Genomic DNA, 23260 nt, shown 5'->3' on the forward strand with positions numbered 1-23260 from the left:
ATAAAGTTATTCTTACAATAATTTAAACTTTTTTTTATAATTTTTGCTTGATGCCAACCTTTTTCTGCGTAGAGACATTCATTAATAAAATATAATAAATAAAAACATCAAAAATTATAAATAAAAAAAATTTCACATTTGAAAAATATTTTTAATATTCACAAACATTTCCCTCTAGATATCACACTCACATTTTAATAATTCACAAATTCCACTCCAACACCTAAAAGTCAGTGTGAAACACAAATATTTTGCATAAAAAACTACAGTTAGTGCAATAAATGCACAAAACGCTCACTGAAACCCGTTAAATATTCGCGACCATCGCAGGTATGCTTTTGTTGTTTTATTGTTTATTGTTGTTGTGGTCTTTGCCCAACAGCTGCGTGCAGTGACTTTGAACTTGGCTCGTGCAGAGTGCGTAAAGTGTGCATAGCTCGCGCTTCGAACGACAAGAACAACAATAACGCGGCTACAAATATTTGCTTGACAAAACCCACAACAAGCAAAGAAATATACACAATTATCTGCAACAACAACACAAGAAATTTATCGAAAAGACGCAAGTCATAACCACTTCCACTTAACTTGAACGGGCACTGCGATACCGTTAGCGACGTTCACAGCAACAACTCGCTTAATTGCAGTGTAACCTGCAGCTGCCGATTTTGCGACAAAATGTTAACGAAAATGTTGCCGACTCGCAGGTTGGTGGCACTTGTTGCTGCCACCTTCACCTTGGTTGTGGTAAGTCGAAATGCAAATTTATACACTGTGAAAATTACTTATTCATATTGTTTTTTTTTTTACCTTAAGAAACATCAGCTTATTCCCCAAATATTATGCCTCCCATATAATCTCAATCGTATAGAGATATACATATGTACTATATAGTGAACCAATCAGCAAAACAATAATTATTAAGTGAATGACTCCAACTAAAGAGTGATCCACTTCAAGGTTCCTTACTTTTTTAAATAAAAAACACAGAAACTTCAAATTTAATGGGAAATGTCTATTATCATTCATAAGAGTATTCTTTGGCATCTGTTTTCTGAAGATCAATTCGAGTATTCCGTTTGGTAACTACCGAATGACATGCGTGATGGTTTGGTCTGAAGTGAAGCGGGATTGTCCGAATAGACTCTAGACTTTAAATATTACTACAGGAGTATTAGTACAGGAGTATAACGATGTTATATTACATGATCTCGATGGTGAAACGTAAAATTATCCGCTTACCGAAGTGTTCTTGTTCCATCTTCTTACAACCAAATGTCGCCAAGATCACGAGCTTCAATTTCAGGCATCAAATGGTCGCTTATCATGGCGCGATAACGGTCGCCATTGAAGAATACGTTCTCACCGTCATAATTTTTGAAGAAATATGGAATATCATGCCGCGAAATGGGTCTCATCTCTGAACAAAACTTGCCTCGAAAACTTCGGATCTTCATGGAACTTTTCAAATACGGCTCAGTTGTATTTTGTAGGCTTTCAATTTACGATATCGAGGTAAAATCTGCGAGGTCGTTCCATACTTCAGTCCGAGTTGCTACGAACGGTGTTGATTCGACTTTTCACTGTCTTCTGTACGTTTTCAACTGTAATCTGAAAACTATTAACTTTGTCGTAGAGTTTCACATTTTTGATGGTAAGCGTACTCAGAATATTTTGATATACGACTGCTATTTATGTTGCTTACAGTAACTGGAAATATGCATCTCAGCCAAAAAGTAAATTTAAATCCCGAACATTTTCGAGCGATTATTTTTTAAAACCTTCGTCGTGGATTAAATCATCATGAGTGCGTCGATGAATTTATTTTGGTTTTTAGCGGCTCCCTCAAGGGCCAGTGTTTATCGATGAGTTCAATAGAGGTTTCGCGAATGTCGTCAAAATCAGTTGCTGTTCCAGAATCGTTTGATGGTGTGCACAAACTAATATTGCTAGATCATCAAGTGACCTATCGCGAGTTTTAAGCAATCATAGGCATTAGTGAGACAAATCTTCACGTTCGATCCCACACAATTTGTCATCCACTAAAGAAAGGCTCGTGTCAAATGGTCGCGAGAAATGTTAAAAAAATACAATAACAGTACTTCGAAACACGTCTATGAAATCGTTACAATTGATGAAACGTGCATTCACGCAAGTAAAGAACAGACGTCTGTGTGGGTGTTTTTTAGATGAGCCGAATGCAACAAGAGTTTTTCGCGCACGAAGCACTTCCAAACAAATGGTTGCCTCTTTTTTTTTGGAACAACTTATGCCCAGTTGCCATACCAACAGAGTCCAGCAATACCACCAGAGCAACGATAAACAGTGAATTCTGAATAGTACGCAACCATATTCTTGCCAGTTGGTTTTCAAGAAATTAGGAAAACGAACCGTAAAAGACGAATCCCTCTTCACCACGACAATGCTAGCTCACGATCATCGACTGAATCAATTGCATTTTTGAGTACTCAAAACATCGATTTGATGAATCATCTACTGTATAGTTCTGACTTTAGAATGAATGTTTTTTTTCTTTCCGTACGTAAAAGATGAGCTAAGAGATCAACGTTTTTCGACACCTGATGTTGCGGTTGCTGCGTGCAAAACGCTTCTTTTGGGTAAACCTCAATCAGAATGGCAAAAGAGCTTCGGCAATTAGTTCAAAGGCATGTTTTGTAAAACAACAAAACGTATATGCTGGTGATAGTAACTTGAGTAAGAATCAAGATATCTCAATGGCACACGTTTACCTTGGCAAGAAAGTGAGAATGAGTTCGTAGATGGGCGTAATCGAACGTCATTAATCGGAACCCTATAAAAAGTATAACCAAGCTCTGAATTGGGATATAAAGCTGTAAATTGCCAAAGGGAATTGCTCGGGGAAGGGGCACCTAACAGTTTTAATGTACTTATCTCCTAAACCACTAGAGCTACAATAACGAAATTCGTTATGGTCAAATTTTATATACACTCCTATCAAACGTGTGAAAGGAAATGGTATCAGATTATTTTGGAGTTATTTTAATGAAATTCAAAGAACGTATTTTTCTAATAACGGTGCATCTCTCTCCCTAATATGGATAAATCGGGTTAAAACTTACTGTTGACATTATATAACTAACAAATTTTATGCATTGAAGGTATTTTTCTGGCATTGATCCTAACAAGCTGCAAGAGTATGAATGTTAATGTTCGCTCACACCCGAACTTAAGTTCCGAAGTCGAAGCAAGAGCATTCGAGGATTCAAATTCTTTAATTAGACCCTGAAAAGGATGTACTAAAACACTCAAAAAGTATTCTTTGTTGGCAGTTTGACCAGTCGGAAAAAATTCAGAGTGCACCACACCTTGATAATGAAAGAAAGCTGTCAACAAAACCTTGATTTTTGATTTTAATACGTTTCATATCGTCCCGATAGTCGGAAAGTACTGATTTACAGACCTTAACGCCTGATTTTCGAAAACATTGTGTGATTTTGGAACCAACCGTGCTGTCAACTTTCTAAGGGCTAAATTAATTTTCAAAATCGTTTTCACTGATCTTTCCGATATTCGAACGATGCCAATAAAATCTCTGACTGTAAATGGTCGATTCTCAAACATAAATTTTATTGTCGGGTTGATCATCAGTTGATGTTGATGACCGTTCCGAATATGGTTCGTCGTCTACTCGTTCTAAGCCCTCTTTGAATAATTTGACCAATGAAAAACACTTGGTCAAGACAAATAGTTATCACCGAAGGCCGCAAACATAATTGAATGAAACTTCTTTGTTGAATAAGGCACAGACATGTCACTGACAATCATACCAACAATGGATTTTAAAGCGAAATTTAAAGTAAAAAGTCTTACTATTTTTCGCCCACAATAGTATTTTAATAATTTTTATACTTTCGCCGCTCCTTGCAGGAAAAGTACTTATAATTTCTTACACCACTTTTCTTTTCATTTCATTTCCAATTTTTTGCTGCGGTTCACATTTGCGTAATAATTAATTGAGCCAACATACCGAAAGGGAAGTGCTGCCACCTTATGGCAGTAATAAAGTCCGTGAATAATTTTTGCGCATTTCTTGCTCTTCACATTGTTGTTTTTGCAGCATTTTCACACTCAGCCACCACACTTTGTCGACAATTTGCGCATGCAAATAAAACATAACAACAACAAGAGCAAAAACAAACATAGATTTTTATCACTCAACGCCTTATTAACTTCCATCAGCACTTCAATTCACTTTACCGCTTAGTTGACTTGACTTTCCGCACTTTTCACTGCAACAGGGTGTTGCATGCAACTCAAATCATACATAAATAATTTTATGTAAATACGTATATATGTATGTTTGCATATTTATGCTACTTTATTTTTTTTTACTTTCTTCAGTTTCCTTTATTAATTTTTTTCGTGTTTGGTTATCATTTGCATTTGTTAGCTTTGTTGTGATGCTTTTTTTATTTTTTCGTGCATTTTTCAGTGGACGGAAGTTGTTAGTTGCATCTTCCTCTCTCATTTGTAGCGTAATTTTCAATTGCAAATTAGTGTGGCTTATTAAATATCTCTGGTTTTTTGGTGTTGTTAGTTTAGGTTTAATATGTAAGCGATGTACTTTTTTTTATTTTTTTAACTTTATATGATATTTTGATAAAATTTAATATTGATAAATTACTATTTATTTTGTTAAGCATTCCAGCAAGCGAAATTCCCTTTTGAAAGCCCATAAGTCTATGAAGCCACCAGTCGGCACCAACATGCCTATATGAGACTTGGGTGGGCACGAAGTGACGAGGAAAAGGCTAATTATTTTGGAAATCACCTAGAAAAGGTATTTCAGCCTAATTGCTCAAAGAACAACTTGAGGCTGACAATATTACACAAAACAGCTCCTGAAATTATTAAAATCATAAAAGAACAGGATATGATAATATTACACCAAAAATACTGATTGAGTGACCAATCGTTTCCTCTATGAAAATAATATAATACCAACTCACCAATTCCAGTTTCGTACAAAACATAGCACGATAGAGCAAGTAAATAGAATTAAGAAAATCACTTGAGCACTTAGAGTACTGTTGCTATATTTCTAGACCTGGGTCAGGCGTTTGATAAGATGTGGCAAGAAGGTCTTTCATATACAATTAAAAGCATTCTAACTTTAGAATTGTATAAACCATGGATTTTTTTTAAATAGACAAATTATGGTTAAAGTAGCAGTTTTCATGAATGATCTGAGAAGGCCTTTACCAAATATATTTCACCTTTTCTGAAAAATAATATACATATGTAATTGATAAATTGATTTTCAAGATCTCCGACCCACGATACAATTGGCCACGAGTAAAACATTCTTTTCCTACAAATTCGAAAGTTTGGCCTTGGGAATTGTTTATAGTTAGAACGACAGATGTTTCACTGGAAATTGAAACCGTTTAAATAGGATTGACAGATCACTTGGGATCATCGAAATTCTCAGTGTATGTGGTATTTGACCAACTGCTGGGTCGGTGATAATGATTGCAACAATTAAATTGTCCTTCAATTCCTCAACAAAATAGCCACGTCGGGTTGCCCATGCCCTTGGAGGACTTAAATTACTCTAAAGCATAATTGAAATTCCAATTATTAAAGCCAACCAATGAAATATTTAAATTTTCGTGCAAATTCTTGATGTCAGGATATACTGGATCTAGTTTTTAAACTATGGACTATTCGGCCTAGAGACACATCCAGAAATAATATAATTACTGCTTCAATTTGGAGTGGGAAAAAATTCCTTCCCCAAGTTTAAGCAGTTGCTGTGGAAAGTCACCATCAGCGATTTCATGAAGATAAGCTCTCATATTTCTCCGTAATTTTATATTTTCAATCGAAGTCCACGGTATTAAGCATGCTTGTAACAGAAAATCCATATGATGTGCCAAATCTGTTCTAACTGAATGTCAAACAAGTAAGGAAGGGCTAAGTTCGGGTGTCACCGAACATTTTATACTCTCGCATGATAAAGTGATAATCGAGATTTCATTATCCGTCATTTACATATTTTTTTATTTTGCTGTAAAATTAATTAGAATTAAATTCTGAGAGATTTACCGATATTTTCGGAGAAAAATTAGGTTAGGTTAAGTTAGGCACTAAGTTCTTCGTGTTTCATATCAGGGACCTTGAAAAGTTATAGTCCGATCACGACAATTTTTCCACAAGGGATACCTCAGCTCAAATACCGTATTTGTGTAAAGTTATATTCCGCTGTCATCATTGGTTCCTAATGTATATATTATACAGAGAAGGCATTAGATGGAATTCAAAATAGCGTTATATTGGAAGAAGGCGTGGTTGTGAAACGATTTCACCTATATTTCGTACATGCTATCAGGGTGTTGAAAAAATATTATATACCGAATTTCATTGAAATTGGTCGAGTAGTTCCTGAGATATGGCTTTTGGTCCATAAGTGGGCGACGCCACTCCCATTTTCAATTTTTAAAAAAGTCTGGGTGCAGCTTCCTTCTGCAATTTCTTCCGGAAAATTTAGTGTTTCTGACGTTTTTTGTTGGTCGGTTAACGCACTTTTAGTGATTTTCATAACCTTTGTATGGGAGGTGGGCGTGGTTATTATCCGATTTCTTCCATTTTTGAACTGAACTGAACTGTATGGAAGTGCCTGAAGGAAGCGACTCTATAGAGTTTGGTTGACATAGCTATAGTAGTTTCCGAGATATGTACAAAAAACTTAGTAGGGGGCGGGGCTACTCCCACTTTTCCAAAAAGATTACGTCCAAGTATGCCCCTCCCTAATGCGATCCTTTGAGCTAAATTTCACTTTAATATCTTTATTTATTGCTTAGTTATGACACTTTATAGGTTTTCGGTTTCCGCCATTTTATGAGCGTGGCAGTGGGCCGATTTTACCCATCTTCGAGCTTATCCTTCTTATGGAGCCAAGAAATACGTATACCAAGTTTCATCATGATATCTCAAATTTTACTCAAGTTACAGCTTTCACGGACGGACGGACAGACAGACATCCGGATTTCAACTCTACTCGTCACCCTGATCACTTTGGTATATATAACCCTACCTCTAATTCTTTTAGTTTTAGGACTTACAAACAACCGTCATGTGAACAAAACTATAATACTCTCCTTAGCAACTTTGTTGCGAGAGTATAAAAATGTAAACAAAGAGAGACATGTTTCACTTGATATTGTATATTTTGCTCAAACCTTTCAGAATTTACTGAAAGCAGCTTAGCTAAATGTTAAATAACATCCTCTGTTATAAGTATTATTTTTTTAATTTAAGCTCATAAGTCGGTTAAAACCGAACATTTTCTGATGATTTTTTTACAAACCATCCTCATTAGGTTCCCTTCAAAGTAGTTGAGACCATTTTTCATTTCATGCAACGGTGTAGTCAGCAAAAGGGAGCAGCCGAAAAACCAACTTATTTTTATATATAAGATTTCTAATAAAAATATTTTTTTTTAATTAGAAACATCCACTTTTTATATATTTTTACGAAATTATTATTAATTTTCAAAATTTAAAAATTTATTTCATTTTTTTTTTTTATTTTTAATATATGCATTTCCGCTTATATAGTCCATCTTCTTTACCCGTTTTCTCCATCGCTCATAATTTTTAGACACTTTTTTGCAGTTTTATTTTTCTTTTCTTCAAAATTTTCGCAAAAATATGTTGCACCTAAAATTAATGTTCCATTGCAAACAGTTATGTCCATTGCCAACGGCATATCTCCTCGACAATTGCCACTTACAATTGCCGTTATAAATCATTCTTAATGATAGCTCTTAGCCAACAGATGTATGGCGGATATACAAGTATATACATATATACACAAACATACAAACACATAGATCGTAACATTTTGGCAAAATATCAAAAAGATTTTTTATTCTACCAATTTTTATTCTTCTATAGGCGACCAAATCTTCTGCAAATAATTAGTTGACGCAAATATATTAATTTTGAAATATTGTTTTGACAGCTGGCCACTTTATTTGACTAATGAATAGACTTATTAAAATAAGTTGCTTATTTCTTCGTACTTTGTTGCCAGTTTGTGTTTCAAATTCTTGGCTAACTTAGAGTTAATTCTTTAACTACAAAACTGTATACAAACTTTGTTGCAGAGTGGGCAAACGATTTATATCTAACAAGGTGTTCGATGCATACTTATAAAACGAGCTGAATCAACTTTTTCTACTTCTTTTCTTCAGATAATCTTCTTGTTTTATCCCGAAATATACATATACTTGTACATACAAATAATATAAATTGAAGCTCGCCATCAACAAACTGATTGGACCTTATCAGTGTGACTTTAGGCCTGGGAAATCAACCTCGAAATCTAATGCAAAATTACCATTGCCAACATTGCGGAATGAATAGACAATTAAGAAGTAAAGTCCTCTCTCCACAACCAAAAATCAAACTCTATAAGTCACTTATTATTCCCGTCCTGCTATACATCAACATTTGATGATCCTACAATACAAGTTTTCGAGAGAAACGTTCTGCGGAAGATTTATAGTCATTGTATATTGGTTTTTAATGGATTCCAAGTGTTCTACGTCTGGATTATGATAGAGCTGGGCGTTTGCTTACTCCCTTCAAGCTTTTGCTTACTGCCTTCAAGCTTTCTGTTATGGCAAATATTGTTATAGGACATTTCCATTTTCAATGCATGTTCTCCAAAAACCAAACACATATTTAAGGCAGCTGTAAGTCAATATATACTTTTCCTGGACCTATTGAATAAGTCTTTTTGTCATGTCTCTCTACCTTGCAGTTGTTATATATTTCCACCTGTTCTGAGCTATTGATTAAAATTGCATATTTACCACCTCTTGATCTTTCCTAGCGGGCACGTTACTGTCTCACATTCGTCTAGAGAGGCTCCTAACTTGGCGAATTCATTTTTTTTTTCGTTGCCAAATATGTTACAGTGAGCTTAACGCTTTCCTAAAATTGTTGACGCCAAGGCTAACATTGCCACCTGGCTGTCTGTATATATGGTAGCTTTCTGTATCCTCTCGTAGCTATTCACTAGAACACCACAGACTTTCTCTATGCCTAGTACTACCGCTGGGAAAATGTTAAGTGAGTTTGCTAGTTTCGGAGTAGACTTCCGTCCCTACTCCATAGTTCATTTTAGACCCGTCGTTATACTATAGATTGAAATAGTATACCCCTGCCCTACTAAACCTCTTCTCTATTAACCTCAAGAGGGTATTCTAACCAGGTAATCATTATTAAAATCTTGGGAGAATGTTACCTGATCTACATATTACATATGTTCCAATAACATTTATATATTTGTGATTATTACAGCATGAAATGTTGCCACCACGGGTAAGCAAACGTCTACGACCATTTTACGCAAAAGCTTATTAAACGTATCAGTCGGACTTGACTTGACGACACCGGCAACCTCTGCACTGGCTTCCCTCCCCTTTCAATTCGGTTTAAAGCCCAGTTCCTGCTGAGGTTTCTCTTGCTTTGTATTACGCAATAAGCTTTTTTAATTCGTTTGTCGAAATTCATTTACAGCTCAGTTTGATATCGATCTCAATCCTATGACATTTTGACGTATAAGACAGAGCAATTGTTGTACCAACGAGGGAGGCAAAGTAGAGGTTTTTTGCTATTATTGCTGAATAGTTTCAGTTTCGACTTACTAGGGTTAACACTTATTTCGTAGATGGCGGTCTGTAGGTGAAGCTTCAAAAGACTCTTTCCACAATCTCACTGATTGTTGATATAAACGGTCCTGATACCTTTAAGACTATATCGTATTTGAGGAGTTCCTCTGCTTAAGTAACTAGTTTCTTGGTTTCTGAGTCACTGCGTCCTTTGGTGCTATAATAAGTCTGTCCATAAACAACGGTTGTATCCATTTTCAAGGCAAGGACAATGCAAAACAGGAACATTTATCAAAATGATTATCGGCCGATCCTAACATCGAATTTAATTAATGACGGTGACTTTTATGGTATAAAGAACAGTGCTCCAACTCCAGTATTTTCCTCCAGAAGAAAATGAAAACTGGCTTTGCTAAAATAAATTCACTGTTGACCAGAAAGCAGTTATATCGTATTGTTGATTAAAATGGATGGAGCGAAAGCTCCTGGCCGTGGACCGCCTAATAGACTCTAGAAACACTGAGTAGACCAATAGCGCAGGGTTCTTCATGCTCAAATGCTCTTCCGAAGGTTTCATACTAAAAAGGTTTTGATGCCACTGACACACCAGTTGTTGTAACATTGGATTGTGTAAACAATATAGGCATAGGACTCCCGATGTTTGAAGTACAGAAAAAATTATTAGGTGCGCAAAAGATTATAAAGAAATTATAATAAATGCATTAATCGAAGTATCTCCAAACGGTCGTGACAACTTTTTCCCATTTTTCTCTCAAAACTTAAATACCATTACAGCGAAAGTGTTCATCTTGTGATGCCATCCAAGAATCAAAACAGAACCGCTTCTAAGCCAGACCAAGTGCCATCAAACGGAACAAATAATATTTGTACGTTGCAAAATCTGGGGATTATAGCGGGTGGGGTAGGACTTCCTATTTAAGCATTTCTGGAAAAGTTTTAACGGATTTGGCATGGTGTGGCCGAGTGTTTTAATGCAGGAGAATCACTTTTTCTTGTCTCTCTTTGTATTGAAGTCATGAGGAATCCTAATTCCTAGTTTCTGAATCATGCTCAACTCATGTAGTGGCTTTGAATTGGCTTGGTGGGTGACTCCCAATGCTAAAGCAAGCTTTTTCATTTAACACAAAAGATCATAGAGCAACATCTCCAATTCACCGTCTTCGAAGGTTTTTGGCCTTCTTTCGGCCGGACGGTCGTTAATACCGAAGGTATCGTCAGGTGTTAAGCTCAATCTGTTCGATTGTGAAATATGTAACTGTTGGCGGAATCTCCAGTAGTCTAATCTTAATATCCTTCTCAGTGGCTATTTTTAATTTTTTTACCTTTAAACCAAATTACATATATATTTGCAACTTAATTGAGTTTCGATTCAGCTCAAAACTTTTTATTTAGCGTTTACTTAAAATAATAAATTCGCACCAAAGCCAACTTTCCCAATGAAACTGCCAATCGATAACACATAGTTTACCAGAAATATTACATTATAAATTCATAAAAATTCACCATCAAACCAATTTGGGTGCCATACCAACAATTTAGTTGCATTCAGCGCGTCTTTCGGCACCAAAAGACTTTCACTTTCAAGCGCTGGAAAACGCTGCCAATAATGCAAATAATTATGAATTCGTGGATCAGCAGAAGACATACAGTAGAGTTGGATGTCTATGTACATTTGCCACATACATAGGCACACACACAATCAGATATTTATAAGTAAGCAAAAGCAACAACGATGACAACTGAGAAGCCGAACAGAGCAAGGAAGCCTCTGTCCATTGTAGCCAAAATCTTAATCATCGCCAATCTACGGCAATCATTCGTGAGTGAGAGCGACCAAAGAATATGCTACTTAATTGAGCCGAAGAGTTCGCGTCAAAATAAAAGACTCTGCTGCAACAGTAGCTAACTGAGGCCGAATCAACTTTCAACAGGCAACAATCAACAGAGTTGCAATAAAACTGGTTACGCACGCGCCACAATCGGAGACCGAAGTGCAGGCTAAATTGAGTATTGAAGCGTGTGCATCGTGTTTGTGTCTGTTGCTTGTGGTTTTATGGACAAACGCAAGCCTTTTTTATGACTTGAAATGTCGTGTCGTTCAAGCCAAATCGAGTTTAACCAGCCTGATGTCATTAACTTAAGGTGATTTATTAGGAAATGTAATTGACCATGCCGCATTGCATAATAACAACATGCCGCATATCACAAAGCACAAACGACGCATGTTGCATAAAACTGCGAGTAAAAGTTTGTCGTCAACTGATTGTGTATTAGATTTCAATAGTGTCTTCAAGTATACAATTGACGCTCCTTACTTTACGCAATGTGCCTGCCCAAGCATCTTTTTCCATCGATGATTACCGAATGGATCTTTTGAAGCTTTTGGCTTCATCAGGTCTTAATACAAAGTTCTCGAAAATGGATTGTGCGAAGAACATTTGAATATGCAGTAGAAAGATCATTGGTGATCGTCTTGAACTATTTGGAAGGAGTTGAGTCTCTACTACAATCCTTTCATTAAAAGCATATTTTCATGTTCTTAAACTTATAATCGACGGCATATATCGATGCATATTTGCTTTTGAAAAACTACCCTGGAGGAATATTTTTACGATTGGTTAGATGACATATTTCATTTAGCATCGAATCAAGACAAAAAAGGACTCATAATACGGAATACGATTTATTTCTAAAATCTCTGATTTCAAATCGTTCTTCGCCCAACTCCTGCTCTCTATGGTTCAATTCAGTGGACGCAAAAGATGCGGCATGTTTATTCGTTTATTTGAGATGACTTAGATAACTATTTTTCGTCCATAAGATCAGGCATATAACGGGTGATTTTTTTGAGGTTAGGATTTTCATGCATTAGTATTTGACAGATCACGTGGGATTTCAGACATGGTGTCAAAGAGAAAGATGCTCAGTATGCTTTGACATTTCATCATGAATAGACTTACTAACGAGCAACGCTTGCAAATCATTGAATTTTATTACCAAAATCAGTGTTCGGTTCGAAAATTTTTTATCGACAAATTTTGTTCAGCGATGAGGCTCATTTCTGGTTGAATGGCTACGTAAATAAGCAAAATTGCCGCATTTGGGGTGAAGAGCAACCAGAAGCCGTTCAAGAACTGCCCATGCATCCCGAAAAATGCACTGTTTGGTGTGGTTTGTACGCTGGTGGAATCATTGGACCGTATTTTTTCAAAGATGCTGTTGGACGCAACGTTACGGTGAATGGCGATCGCTATCGTTCGATGCTAACAAACTTTTTGTTGCCAAAAATGGAAGAACTGAACTTGGTTGACATGTGGTTTCAACAAGATGGCGCTACATGCCACACAGCTCGCGATTCTATGGCCATTTTGAGGGAAAACTTCGGACAACAATTCATCTCAAGAAATGGACCCGTAAGTTGGCCACCAAGATCATGCGATTTAACGCCTTTAGACTATTTTTTGTGGGGCTACGTCAAGTCTAAAGTCTACAGAAATAAGCCAGCAACTATTCCAGCTTTGGAAGACAACATTTCCGAAGAAATTCGGGCTATTCCGGCCGAAATGCTCGAAAAAGTTGCCCAAAATTGGACTTTCCGAATGGACCACCTAAGACGCAGCCGCGGTCAACATTTAAATGAAATTATCTTCAAAAGGTAAATGTCATGAACCAATCTAACGTTTCAAATAAAGAACCGATGAGATTTTGCAAATTTTATGCGTTTTTTTTAAAAAAAAAGTTATCAAGCTCTTAAAAAATCACCCTTTAGCTATAAGATTTATAGTATTTACTGTCAATTTTAAGCTTTCTCCTCAAATTGTTCTAGAGCTCAAAAATTCCATGCTTTTGGTCAAATTAAGGATCCCAAAGGAAGATTATTCTGAAAAATTCTCAGACGTCGATTACATCCCTAATAATTTATATCACTGCGCCGTGGAGACTACTCCTAGTGGCGTCTTCCTCGCGCACATACAATCGAGGGATATGTGGTTGGGGCGGAGGAGCTGGAGAAATGGCGCAAGGAGTGCATCAAGCTAATTCTCTATTAAACTTGTCTGCAGAATTGTCGGAAACTGAAAAGCCGATAAGCAAGAAAAGACACCCTTACCCAAATTCTATCAACATGATAACGAAGTGATCTTTTGTCTTGACCTCGCGCGAGCTCAATGAGGAAGTGGTCAGAAATAAGCACTTGATGCACCATGAAAGTATTCAGGCCCAGAGTGGAATATATTAGATGTTCTAACTGGACACTGTCTCAATTTGTCAAAGTTGCAGGGAAGAGGATGAGTTGGTAACATCTTCACACTTTCTTCTCCACTGTCAAGCTTTCGCCAGACTAAGGTTGAAGCATCTTGATTTCCAAGCTTTTTAATTAGTCGGCTTAATAAGTTTATGGCTTGCTCTAGATGCTTTGTAAATATGATGCGGTCTTTTTGAACCTTCAGGAATTCTGGGCATCACAACGCAGGGGGAGTGGCTTCACGAAAAATCAGCCTATTTACTTATTTGGAAAGAAAGTAAAATCCCTTCCCTTAATCTTTCTGAAGACTTATCTTAAGTATCTCGGAAAAAGTCGAAGCTCAGCAATCGTAGTTGGTAAAAACAAAAATGTGTGTTCGCATGGAGAGGACCCTCAATGAAAAAAACTTACCAACTGCAAATAAACAGTTCCAACTAAAAAGCTGCATAGAAACGCCATCTATGGTACATATGTATGTATGTATGTATTTATGGACTTTTGAAACATTGAGCCGGCACTTCGTTAGAGCACTTTTGCTTGAGTACCGCTCACGCATGCGAATGTATTCCTTTTTACTTACATTTTTGGCAGCAGCCTGTGCATGAAGCTTTGTGTGTGTATGGTAACACAAAGAACGCGAGTTATGAAACAATTAGAAAAGTTTTTAGCCTCGTTTTCTCAGGCACCCAAAAGGCTATTTCATACTACCAAACATATTTCTCGAAGGTTGAAAACGATGCAATTCAGTTAGTTGCATGCGTGTGTGTGAGTCCAAGTACCATATATCCTAATATGAGCGTATGTCTGTGCGAACTTTGTGCAATGTTCACGGCTACCTTGGATTCAAGTCAACGCTTCGCATACACGCAGACAAAATATTTGTTTCATTCTGTATTCAAAATATATGTACATTAGGGAAGAATGTACAGATAGTCAGAAAAACGGAAAAATTATGTTTGTTCTACAGATCATAGCGAAAAACTTTGCTTAAGAGACTACGGGTCATCATCCATTCATCAGCCTTTACAGGCAAGGAAACAATAAAAAGTTCAGGGGCAGCATTTGGGCTGCAGGGCGGCTGCGGAAGCGTTAAAATGCCAGCCTTGGTTAGGTAGCTGTTCCCAAGAAAGGCGTTGTGAGCCGGAGCGTTGTCGTGGTGCAACTTACAATCAGCTGCATTATCTTGTCGAACCCGATTGACCCTTCGTAGGAATCTCTTGAGGAATTCCACTTAAAACGTCACGTTGACGGTTGGTCCAGGAGGAATAAATTTATGGTGGACGATGCCTTTGATGTCAAAAAAGACAATGAGCATCGTTTTCACTGTGGATTTGCTCATTCTTCCCTTTTTTGGGCAAGGAGACGACGGCTTGTGCCACTCGGAACATTGCTTTTTATTCTTGCCAAGGCAACATCTGAGTAAGCCTGCTTGATCATATCAAATGACTCTGGAGGTTTTACACAGAATTTAATCGCGTACCTCTGCTCTAACGAACGCTGCATTTTTGGCTTGCACGACTCACAGAAACACGTCCCGTGAAAACTATTCAGGACAGTCCAGGTGCTCGGAGACAACTGACCAGCCGGTCGTACGTTAACTAGGAACCCCCTCTACGGAATCCAGTCGGTGCGCGCACGCTTCAAAGTACAGTCGCGCCGGAAAAAAATCAGTCCTATTACTTTGAGAACAAACCTGGTGGTATAAACGAATATTTTGTACTTTCGCAATGTTCCGAAAAAATATGATATGTGATACGAACTCCACTAAATGAACTAAATTAAATATATTGTGTATAAAAGAAAAAAGCCAACGAAATTATCGTAATTCATTACATTGGGTAGTCGGGAAAGTATTTTCGTATTTCTAATCAAACTTCAACTTATTTCCTTTACAACAAAACAAGTAATTTTCACAGGCTTCTCTTGAAGCCAACTTTACCTAATTTGCATGAAATGAACAAGCAGACTAGAAAAATACCAGCTTCTTTACAATTCTTAATCGCTAAATATGGCTTAAAATATAAAGAAAATAGCTAAGAGCTCAGCTCAAATGCAACCCGAACAGTCAAACAAAGAAGCCGCTGAATATTAAATGTATGCGCTGAATTGCTTTAGTTACTATAATTTTTCGAAAATGTTGAAAAAAGAGTCAAATATAAGCCGCTGAATGGTAATATTAAACGCTGAATTGCTTCAGTTGCAATATTTTTCAAATATAGTTAAACAAAAAAGCCGCTGAATAGTAATTTTATGCGCTGACTTGCTTTAGTTACTATAATTTTTCGAAAATGTTGAAAAAAGAGTCAAAGAGAAGCCGCTGAGTAGTAATATTGTACGCTGAATTGCTTCGGTTGTTATATTTAGAAAATACAATCAAACAAAGAAACCGCTGAATAGTAATTTTATGCGCTGAATTCCTTTACTTACTATAATTTTTCGAAAATATTGAAAGAAGAGTCAAATAGAAGCCGCTGAATAGCAATTTTATGCGCTGAATTACTTCAGTTCCTATGTTTTGAAAATATAATCAAACAAAAAAGCCGCTGAAAAGTATTTTTATGCGCTGAATTGCTTCAGTTACTAAATTTTAAACTAAAGTATATATAATAATTTTGCAGAAATACTGCTCGAAAGTATATTATAAAGAATTACTTCATATGTGACTTACATTTTATTTTAATATTCTACCGACTTAATAATCACATAACTTCTTTACAATATCTTGGAATTTATTTTAAAAGAATTGAATCTTTCCATATTCGAAGCAACTCATACACTCAAACTTTTATTAATCTTTTGATCGCATCATAAAGCTTTTCTTCTTCTTATTTTCTCTTCAGCTGACGTCCTCTGCTGCACTGGAACTGAGAACACCCGATCTGGAAGCTTTTGCTAACTATGATGTAAGCACACGCATATAATTAAGAAATTGAAACCTTACCTTCACATCCTCTCTCTCTCTCTATCTCTCCATCTCACTCAAACACAGGACATGCGTCGTTACATTGCTTCGCGCAATCAACGCTCCATGCGCTACATAGATAATCCAACAGAAGACACTTACATTAAAGCCTATAATGACCATCACGAATTCAATTCACGTCAACGTTTACGACGGGCGACGAAGGCTGAGCAAGCACGAAAATTGCCGACTGAGCCACAGCTGGTGAAATTCGAAATTAGCGATGCTCTTGAACCTAGTCCCGAGGTAAAAGAACTCATACGGCAACATCGCAGTCGAGAGGAAAAGCCAACAACTGCGACAAGTTCAATCAAGGCGGATGAGAAAAATACTACAACTTTGGCAAAAGACTCTCTAAAAGCGAAGACTAAGGTAACCACTGCAGCTCCGAAGCGTTCTTCACGAGGTGCACGGGCAAGGATTACGCCCAACAAACGTGCCAAACGCGCAGCACCTAATACACCAGTAAATCGCCAGTCATTCAATTTTCAAGTAAAACTAATACCTTTCGATATTTCCGAAGCACGTGAACCCGATGAGCAAACGAAGGCACTGATAAGACGTATGCGTAATCTAGAGCTGCAAAAGTTAAGTAACAATGCCGCTGTCAGCACTGTAGCTCCAACAGTGATACGTGTGCATCGGAATGCGCCCGCAACAGGTATTGTAACCGCGCCGCTGCCAACCTTCAATCCGAGTAAATACTATCGGCCCAAAACTGGCAAGCTCTTCATGAAGCGTAAGGGCAAACGCGTCAAGCGTTCGGCACCTCAAATGATACGCTTCGAGCTAGAGGATGCGCGTGAGCCGAACGGGGCTATATTAGAACAATTACGTTTGGTTAGACAAAGTCGCAAAGATGCTAAAGCTAAGGAGCAACAAAACACTAACGAAGGGGGTTATGCTGTTATTAATAAGCGAGAAGCCCGTATGGATACCAAGAAAGCCCAGCCGGCTGAGCTGCCCGTTAAGGAGGACGTTGACGAAGGGGACAACGATCAGAGCAACGGCGAGAGCAAGCGCACATTTGTCTATAAGGAAGCACCCATCGTGAAGGCAAAAAAGTCAATTAGTTCGCTGCCCGTGGAGGTGCAAAAGATCATCACACATCTTATGAAAGATCATGGCGCTGGTGGTGGTGGTGCTGCTGGTGGTGCCAAAGCTTATGTGAAGTACATACCAGCACATATGGTCGACTATCGACAATTGAAATCACTTTATGGTGCGAAGCTCGCCTTACCGCCGACCTACAGCCTTGGTAGTGGAGGCAGCAAACTATCCCCCGCATCCTATATAAAATACATACCGCCACATCAGAAGGGTGAACAATTACAGGTACAAATCCATCCAGTGCCGGTTGTTGAAAAGATCCGTTACATATATACGCCTGTAGCCGCCGCACCGGTCGGTCATGGTTATGATGGTAACGCACATGCAGCGGTGACTGCAGAGGAACAAGCGGCAGCACATGCTGCTGCTACTCACGCAGTACAGGCAGCCTATGCCGGTCAAAACGTACATGCTGTAGCCGAAGCTCAAGCTGCTCAGGCGGCTCATGCAGCTCAAGCTCAACATGCTGTGGGAGTCGCACACGTCGCTGAAAACTACGGAGCAAAAGCTATCGCAGGGGAAGACGGCGGCGAAGGTGGCAGTCAAGAGGGCGGTGGTGTCGCACATCCCATTGTAGTACAGGAAAGTGGCGGTGCTGGTCATCAAGGAATTCAAGCAGCACCGGTCGCAGTACACCACACTTATGCAGCCGATGTGTCGCATGCATTGCAGGAAGAAGTACCCGCGGCGGTCGCTATTAAAGCTATACACTTTCGACCCTCGAAGCCCGATCCACTGCTCAACGAGAATAAACTGCAAGAAGCCGCTGCTGGCGAAGCAGGTGGATATGGTGATGGTCATGTTAGCTATGGTGGAGGTGGTGAGCAACAAATTGTAGCGGTATATGCAGCTGCTCACGCAGGCGGTGGACAAGCAGCCGAAGCGGCCCCTCAATACGTCGAAAACTATAAATATGAAGTAGGCCAAGTGGCAGCGCAGCCACAGAAAGAAGCCGAAGTACCGCTGGTAAAAATCGAATATCATGGTCCGGCAGATGATATAAAACAGAATTTTAAAGAACTACCCGAATTCAAACAACTCTCCACATTAGTTGGCAAGTCAACCGAAGATCAAATACATGGTCTAACCTATCTCTTGGCCAAGGAAATGCAGAATAAACTAAAGCTGCAGCGTAAAAAGCTGTACATTGCAGCTGGTCCCGGTTCACACACCAATACAGCACCAATAGTTTTCCCGCACGAGCAACAACAAGTAGGCGAACTGAAGCAACAACAAGTTCAAGCTCATGCTGGTGGCATTCATGGACGTCTGATCGGTATGGCCAAGTCCAAAGAATATATACCTATAGTGGAACACGGTCCTGCGGCCGAGCAAAAAGCGAACGCTGGTGGTGGTGCTGAAGGTGGCGGCCATGGTCCGGTGCAGCATATTGCCATCCCTGCACCGAAGCAATACGTAGCAATTAAGGTTGAACCAAAGGCGCCACTGCCGAACTCATTTGTAGAGTATGGACTCTCGCCAAATTATCAGGGCATCAAAGGCGCTGAAGCTGGCTCAGGTGCTGAGGCTGGGCAGAAAACCAAGTTATTAGTGGAACAAGTAATACATCATCCGAGATTGCAGTATAATGGTGGCGCTGGAGCTGAGCATGCGAAGGCAATTGTGGCTGAAGCTGAGCAGCATGGCAGCGGTGCATCTAGTGAGCAGAGCCTGAGCTATGGTGATGGGGTGAGTTTAACTAGAGTATTGTTAATATGGTATTTTATGAAAATCTTCACATTAATTATATGAAACTTCAACAGTTTGAAGTAGATTTTGTCTACGTTTTGTTTCGAAAGATTTTGTTTTTTTTTTGTTATATAAAACTATTGTGTATATTTAAACTGTGACCACATCATCGACTAGCTCAAGTTCTAAAATACTAACATTTTCATATTTCGAGTTTTATTAATCTCTCAAAGTCAAGGGAAGAGTAATATCACTTACTGAAGGTTTCAAATGATTTTTTTTTTTTTTTAACAAAAGTATCGGGTATCCGAGAGCCGTATTTTAGAGTATTTACACTGATCAACTTTTAAGGCTCAAAATTTTGTCTTTGAAAATATTATAATCGGCCTAAAACCTACATTGACGGTACTGAGACAAGGGACAATATTAACATCGATAAAATCTCACGAACCCTGGCAAAGCAGTACTTTGATCATTCCATGTTAGATTTGTTCTGTCAAATATTTAATCTTTTTAAACCAAAGATGGACCAAAATCAAAGGCATGGTGGAATGCACAAATGAGGTAGTACGACGACAATTGAACAAGCCACTCTATGCCGAATAAAGAACACAAACAGACGGAACAAAATTTAAAGACATTCGGTTGCAGCGATTGGCTTGAAGAAAACTTCTGTATACCGTAAAGCGAACTCAGAGAAACAATGTTTGTCTCTATGCTATGGGTTGAGTAGGGACTTTACCATATACTATACGGACATAGAACAACACAATGAAGTTGAAAGAAAATAAATGAAGACCGGCGCGAATAAAAAATATTTTAGCATTGGGCTTGTTGACCTCAGCCCCATCGATTTGTCAGCTTCCCAGACAGCATTTTGATGCAATTGGCGGTTTTTGTATCAGTGTTGTTGTGAAAGCAGTTGTTGTAAGTATGTGCGTTACTATAAATATTTGTGCAGCTACTGCCGTTTTGTTTTATGCTATGCTTCGGCTTAGCCTATAGCGCACGCATCACGTGTATGAATAGGGGTTCCATTTAGTTGGCTGGTCGCCTGAAAAGGGAGACGCAGAAAAGCGAGACCGCAGGTCCCACTTAGCCCATCATTAGACTCATTGACCTCCCAGGTGGTAACAAAATTGAGTCTTATGCAGCAAGTCATTTAATTTTGTAGAATACCTCATTTCTTCACCACCGCTGTCCAATGTCACTTCAGTTAGAACACTCAAGCCGTGAAACACATGCCGTCTCATCCGACTAAAGGCTAGGCATTCGCAAAAATAATGTTCCAGCCTCTCCTCACCCTCCGCGTATGCGCTGTTTCCGCCGAATCTACCCTTCCAAGTTTGTGAAGGTGGGATCTTAGTTTCTAACTTCCCTTTTGCTAAGTAGTAAGCACTTTTTGTCCGTTCTTCATCGACACTACCACAAGGTAACTTTTTAGTATACCCTGCGTTGCTAGTGCTAGGAGGATGGAGTCATGTGTAGAAGTTCACGCAAGTGAGGAAAGTTCTCTGATCGCCATTCACTTGGGAGTGGCCAGAAACGATTCTTTTACATATGACTCAAGCAGCTCACGACTTCCGGTCTTTGACCAAGTATCCTCTGGGTAGCCTAAGAACATCCGTTTGAAGGCGAGCTAAAGTGAGAAGGCGAAACATCCCTACATGGGGTTGTGCTCAGGGTTTGGCATCGGCCACATTAAAAAACTCCCCCAATGAAAAGAAGCAATCAGCCTCGGATGAGAGACCCCCCTTTTGATGACGACCATGGCAAACGAAATAAGGACTATGATTTAAGGGCATGCACCTGGAAAGTCCGGTCCCTTAATTGGGAAGGTGCCGCTACCCAGCTGATTGATGTCTTCGTAAAGATAAAGGCTGACATCACCGCCGTCCAAGAAATGCGATGGACGGGACAAGGACAGAAACGAGTAGGTCCTTGTGACATTTACTACAGTGGCCATATAAAGGAGCGCAAGTTTGGTGTTGGATTCGTGGTGGGAGAGAGACTCCGTCGCCGAGTACTATCATTCACTCCGGAGAATGAACGTCTAGCCACAATCCGCATCAAAGCGAGGTTCTTCAACATATCGCTGATTTGCGCCCACGCCCCGACGGAAGAGAAGGACGATGTGACCAAAGATGCCTTTTATGAGTGCTTGGAGCGCACTTATGAGAGATGCCCCCGCCACGATGTCAAAATCGTGCTTGGCGACTTTAACGCCAGGGTGGGCAAAGAAGGTATCTTTGGCACTACGGTCGGTAAATTCAGCCTCCACGAGGAAACATCCCCAAATGGGTTGAGGCTGATCGACTTCGCCGGGGCCCGAAATATGGTTATCTGTAGTACTAGATTCCAGCATAAGAATGTCCATCAAGCTACCTGGCTGTCTCCGGATCGAAAAGCTACCAACCAGATCGATCATGTTGTGATAGACGAAAGACACGTATCCAATGTTTTAGACGTGCGTACACTACGCGGTCCTAACATGTACTCGGACCACCATCTTGTTGCAGCCTGTGTAGCAAAAAACGTACGTCAACAAACACAGGGAAGGCTCGACGTCGATAAACTGCAATCACAACAGACGGGCGAAAGGTTTTCTACTCGACTCGACCTGCTTTCTGAGAGCACTCATCAGCAACTCGGTATAAGGGTGCTGTGGTACGACATTTCAAACTGCTTACGTACAGCTGCAAGCGATACCATTGGTTTCCGGAAAGTGCAAAAGAACAGCTGGTACGACGAGGAGTGCCGTGTCGCAGTGGAGCGTTCTAAAGAACACTGTATGACACAAGCTACTTACAGAAGGAACTCTGACTACACGTTACAACAAACACAAAACTCTATTCGAGCTCTTCGAGACTCGTGACAATTTTCATACATTTGACCAAGTCTTCAAGGCCCTTTTTTGAAAAATTTTATTGGAGCTGTTCGAGCCTTCAAAACTTGTGACAATTTTCATACATTTGACAAAATCTTCGGTCATCTTTGAACTTAATTAATTATCATCAAGATTATTAAGAAGTCTAAGGCCAGCGCAAATAAATACGTGATTGGCAACCCTGTTCGAAAACTGTTCATCGTATACAGTGCAGTTGCTAACTCGTCTTTAAAGCACTGTTCGTGACTCCAACAACTCACTGTCTTTAACTTACCTCATCCTTATTTGGGCTTCTTTAATCCATTACTTACTGTCTCACGACGTTAGTTCACATTTTTCTTATAGCCCGCAGTTGAAGTTCCTTTTAGTCTCTCTCTCTCACTCTCAGTCACTGCCATCGAACTTCATTCAAATGCATTTGGCGCGCATTTTTGCTTTGGCAAAAGTTTTTCGAGCGTATAATGAATACTCAAATACTAAACTTAAATGGTATGTGTGTATAATAGGAACTCCTGCAACTCCCTTGGAGTTGCTAGTCATTTCTGCCGACAAACTACTGTCGCTGTCATTTTACCGTTCAAGGCACCTTGAGCTTAACGAAAGCGGCCCGCACCCACCTCTGCAGTATTTCTTGGCTCATTGCTTAGCACATTTAAATTCACAAGCTTAATAACAAACCGCTTT

The 23260-nt window shown here is 39.1% G+C and overlaps 1 protein-coding gene across 1 annotated transcript in view; it reads left to right on the top strand.

The window, feature by feature from the left end:
* The first annotated feature begins 212 nt into the window (after positions 1-212).
* Positions 213-23260, top strand: part of LOC105223485 (uncharacterized) — a 72510-nt gene continuing 49462 nt past the window's right edge. Inside the window, exons 1-3 of the mRNA XM_049452181.1 lie at positions 213-747; positions 16769-16831; positions 16918-19689. Of these exons, the coding sequence (XP_049308138.1) occupies positions 679-747; positions 16769-16831; positions 16918-19689 (2904 nt within the window). The 5' untranslated portion in view covers positions 213-678. The remainder of the gene's footprint in view (positions 748-16768; positions 16832-16917; positions 19690-23260) is intronic.

Source organism: Bactrocera dorsalis, chromosome 3 (genome assembly GCF_023373825.1).
Source record: "Bactrocera dorsalis isolate Fly_Bdor chromosome 3, ASM2337382v1, whole genome shotgun sequence".
NCBI classification, from domain to species: domain Eukaryota; kingdom Metazoa; phylum Arthropoda; class Insecta; order Diptera; family Tephritidae; genus Bactrocera; species Bactrocera dorsalis.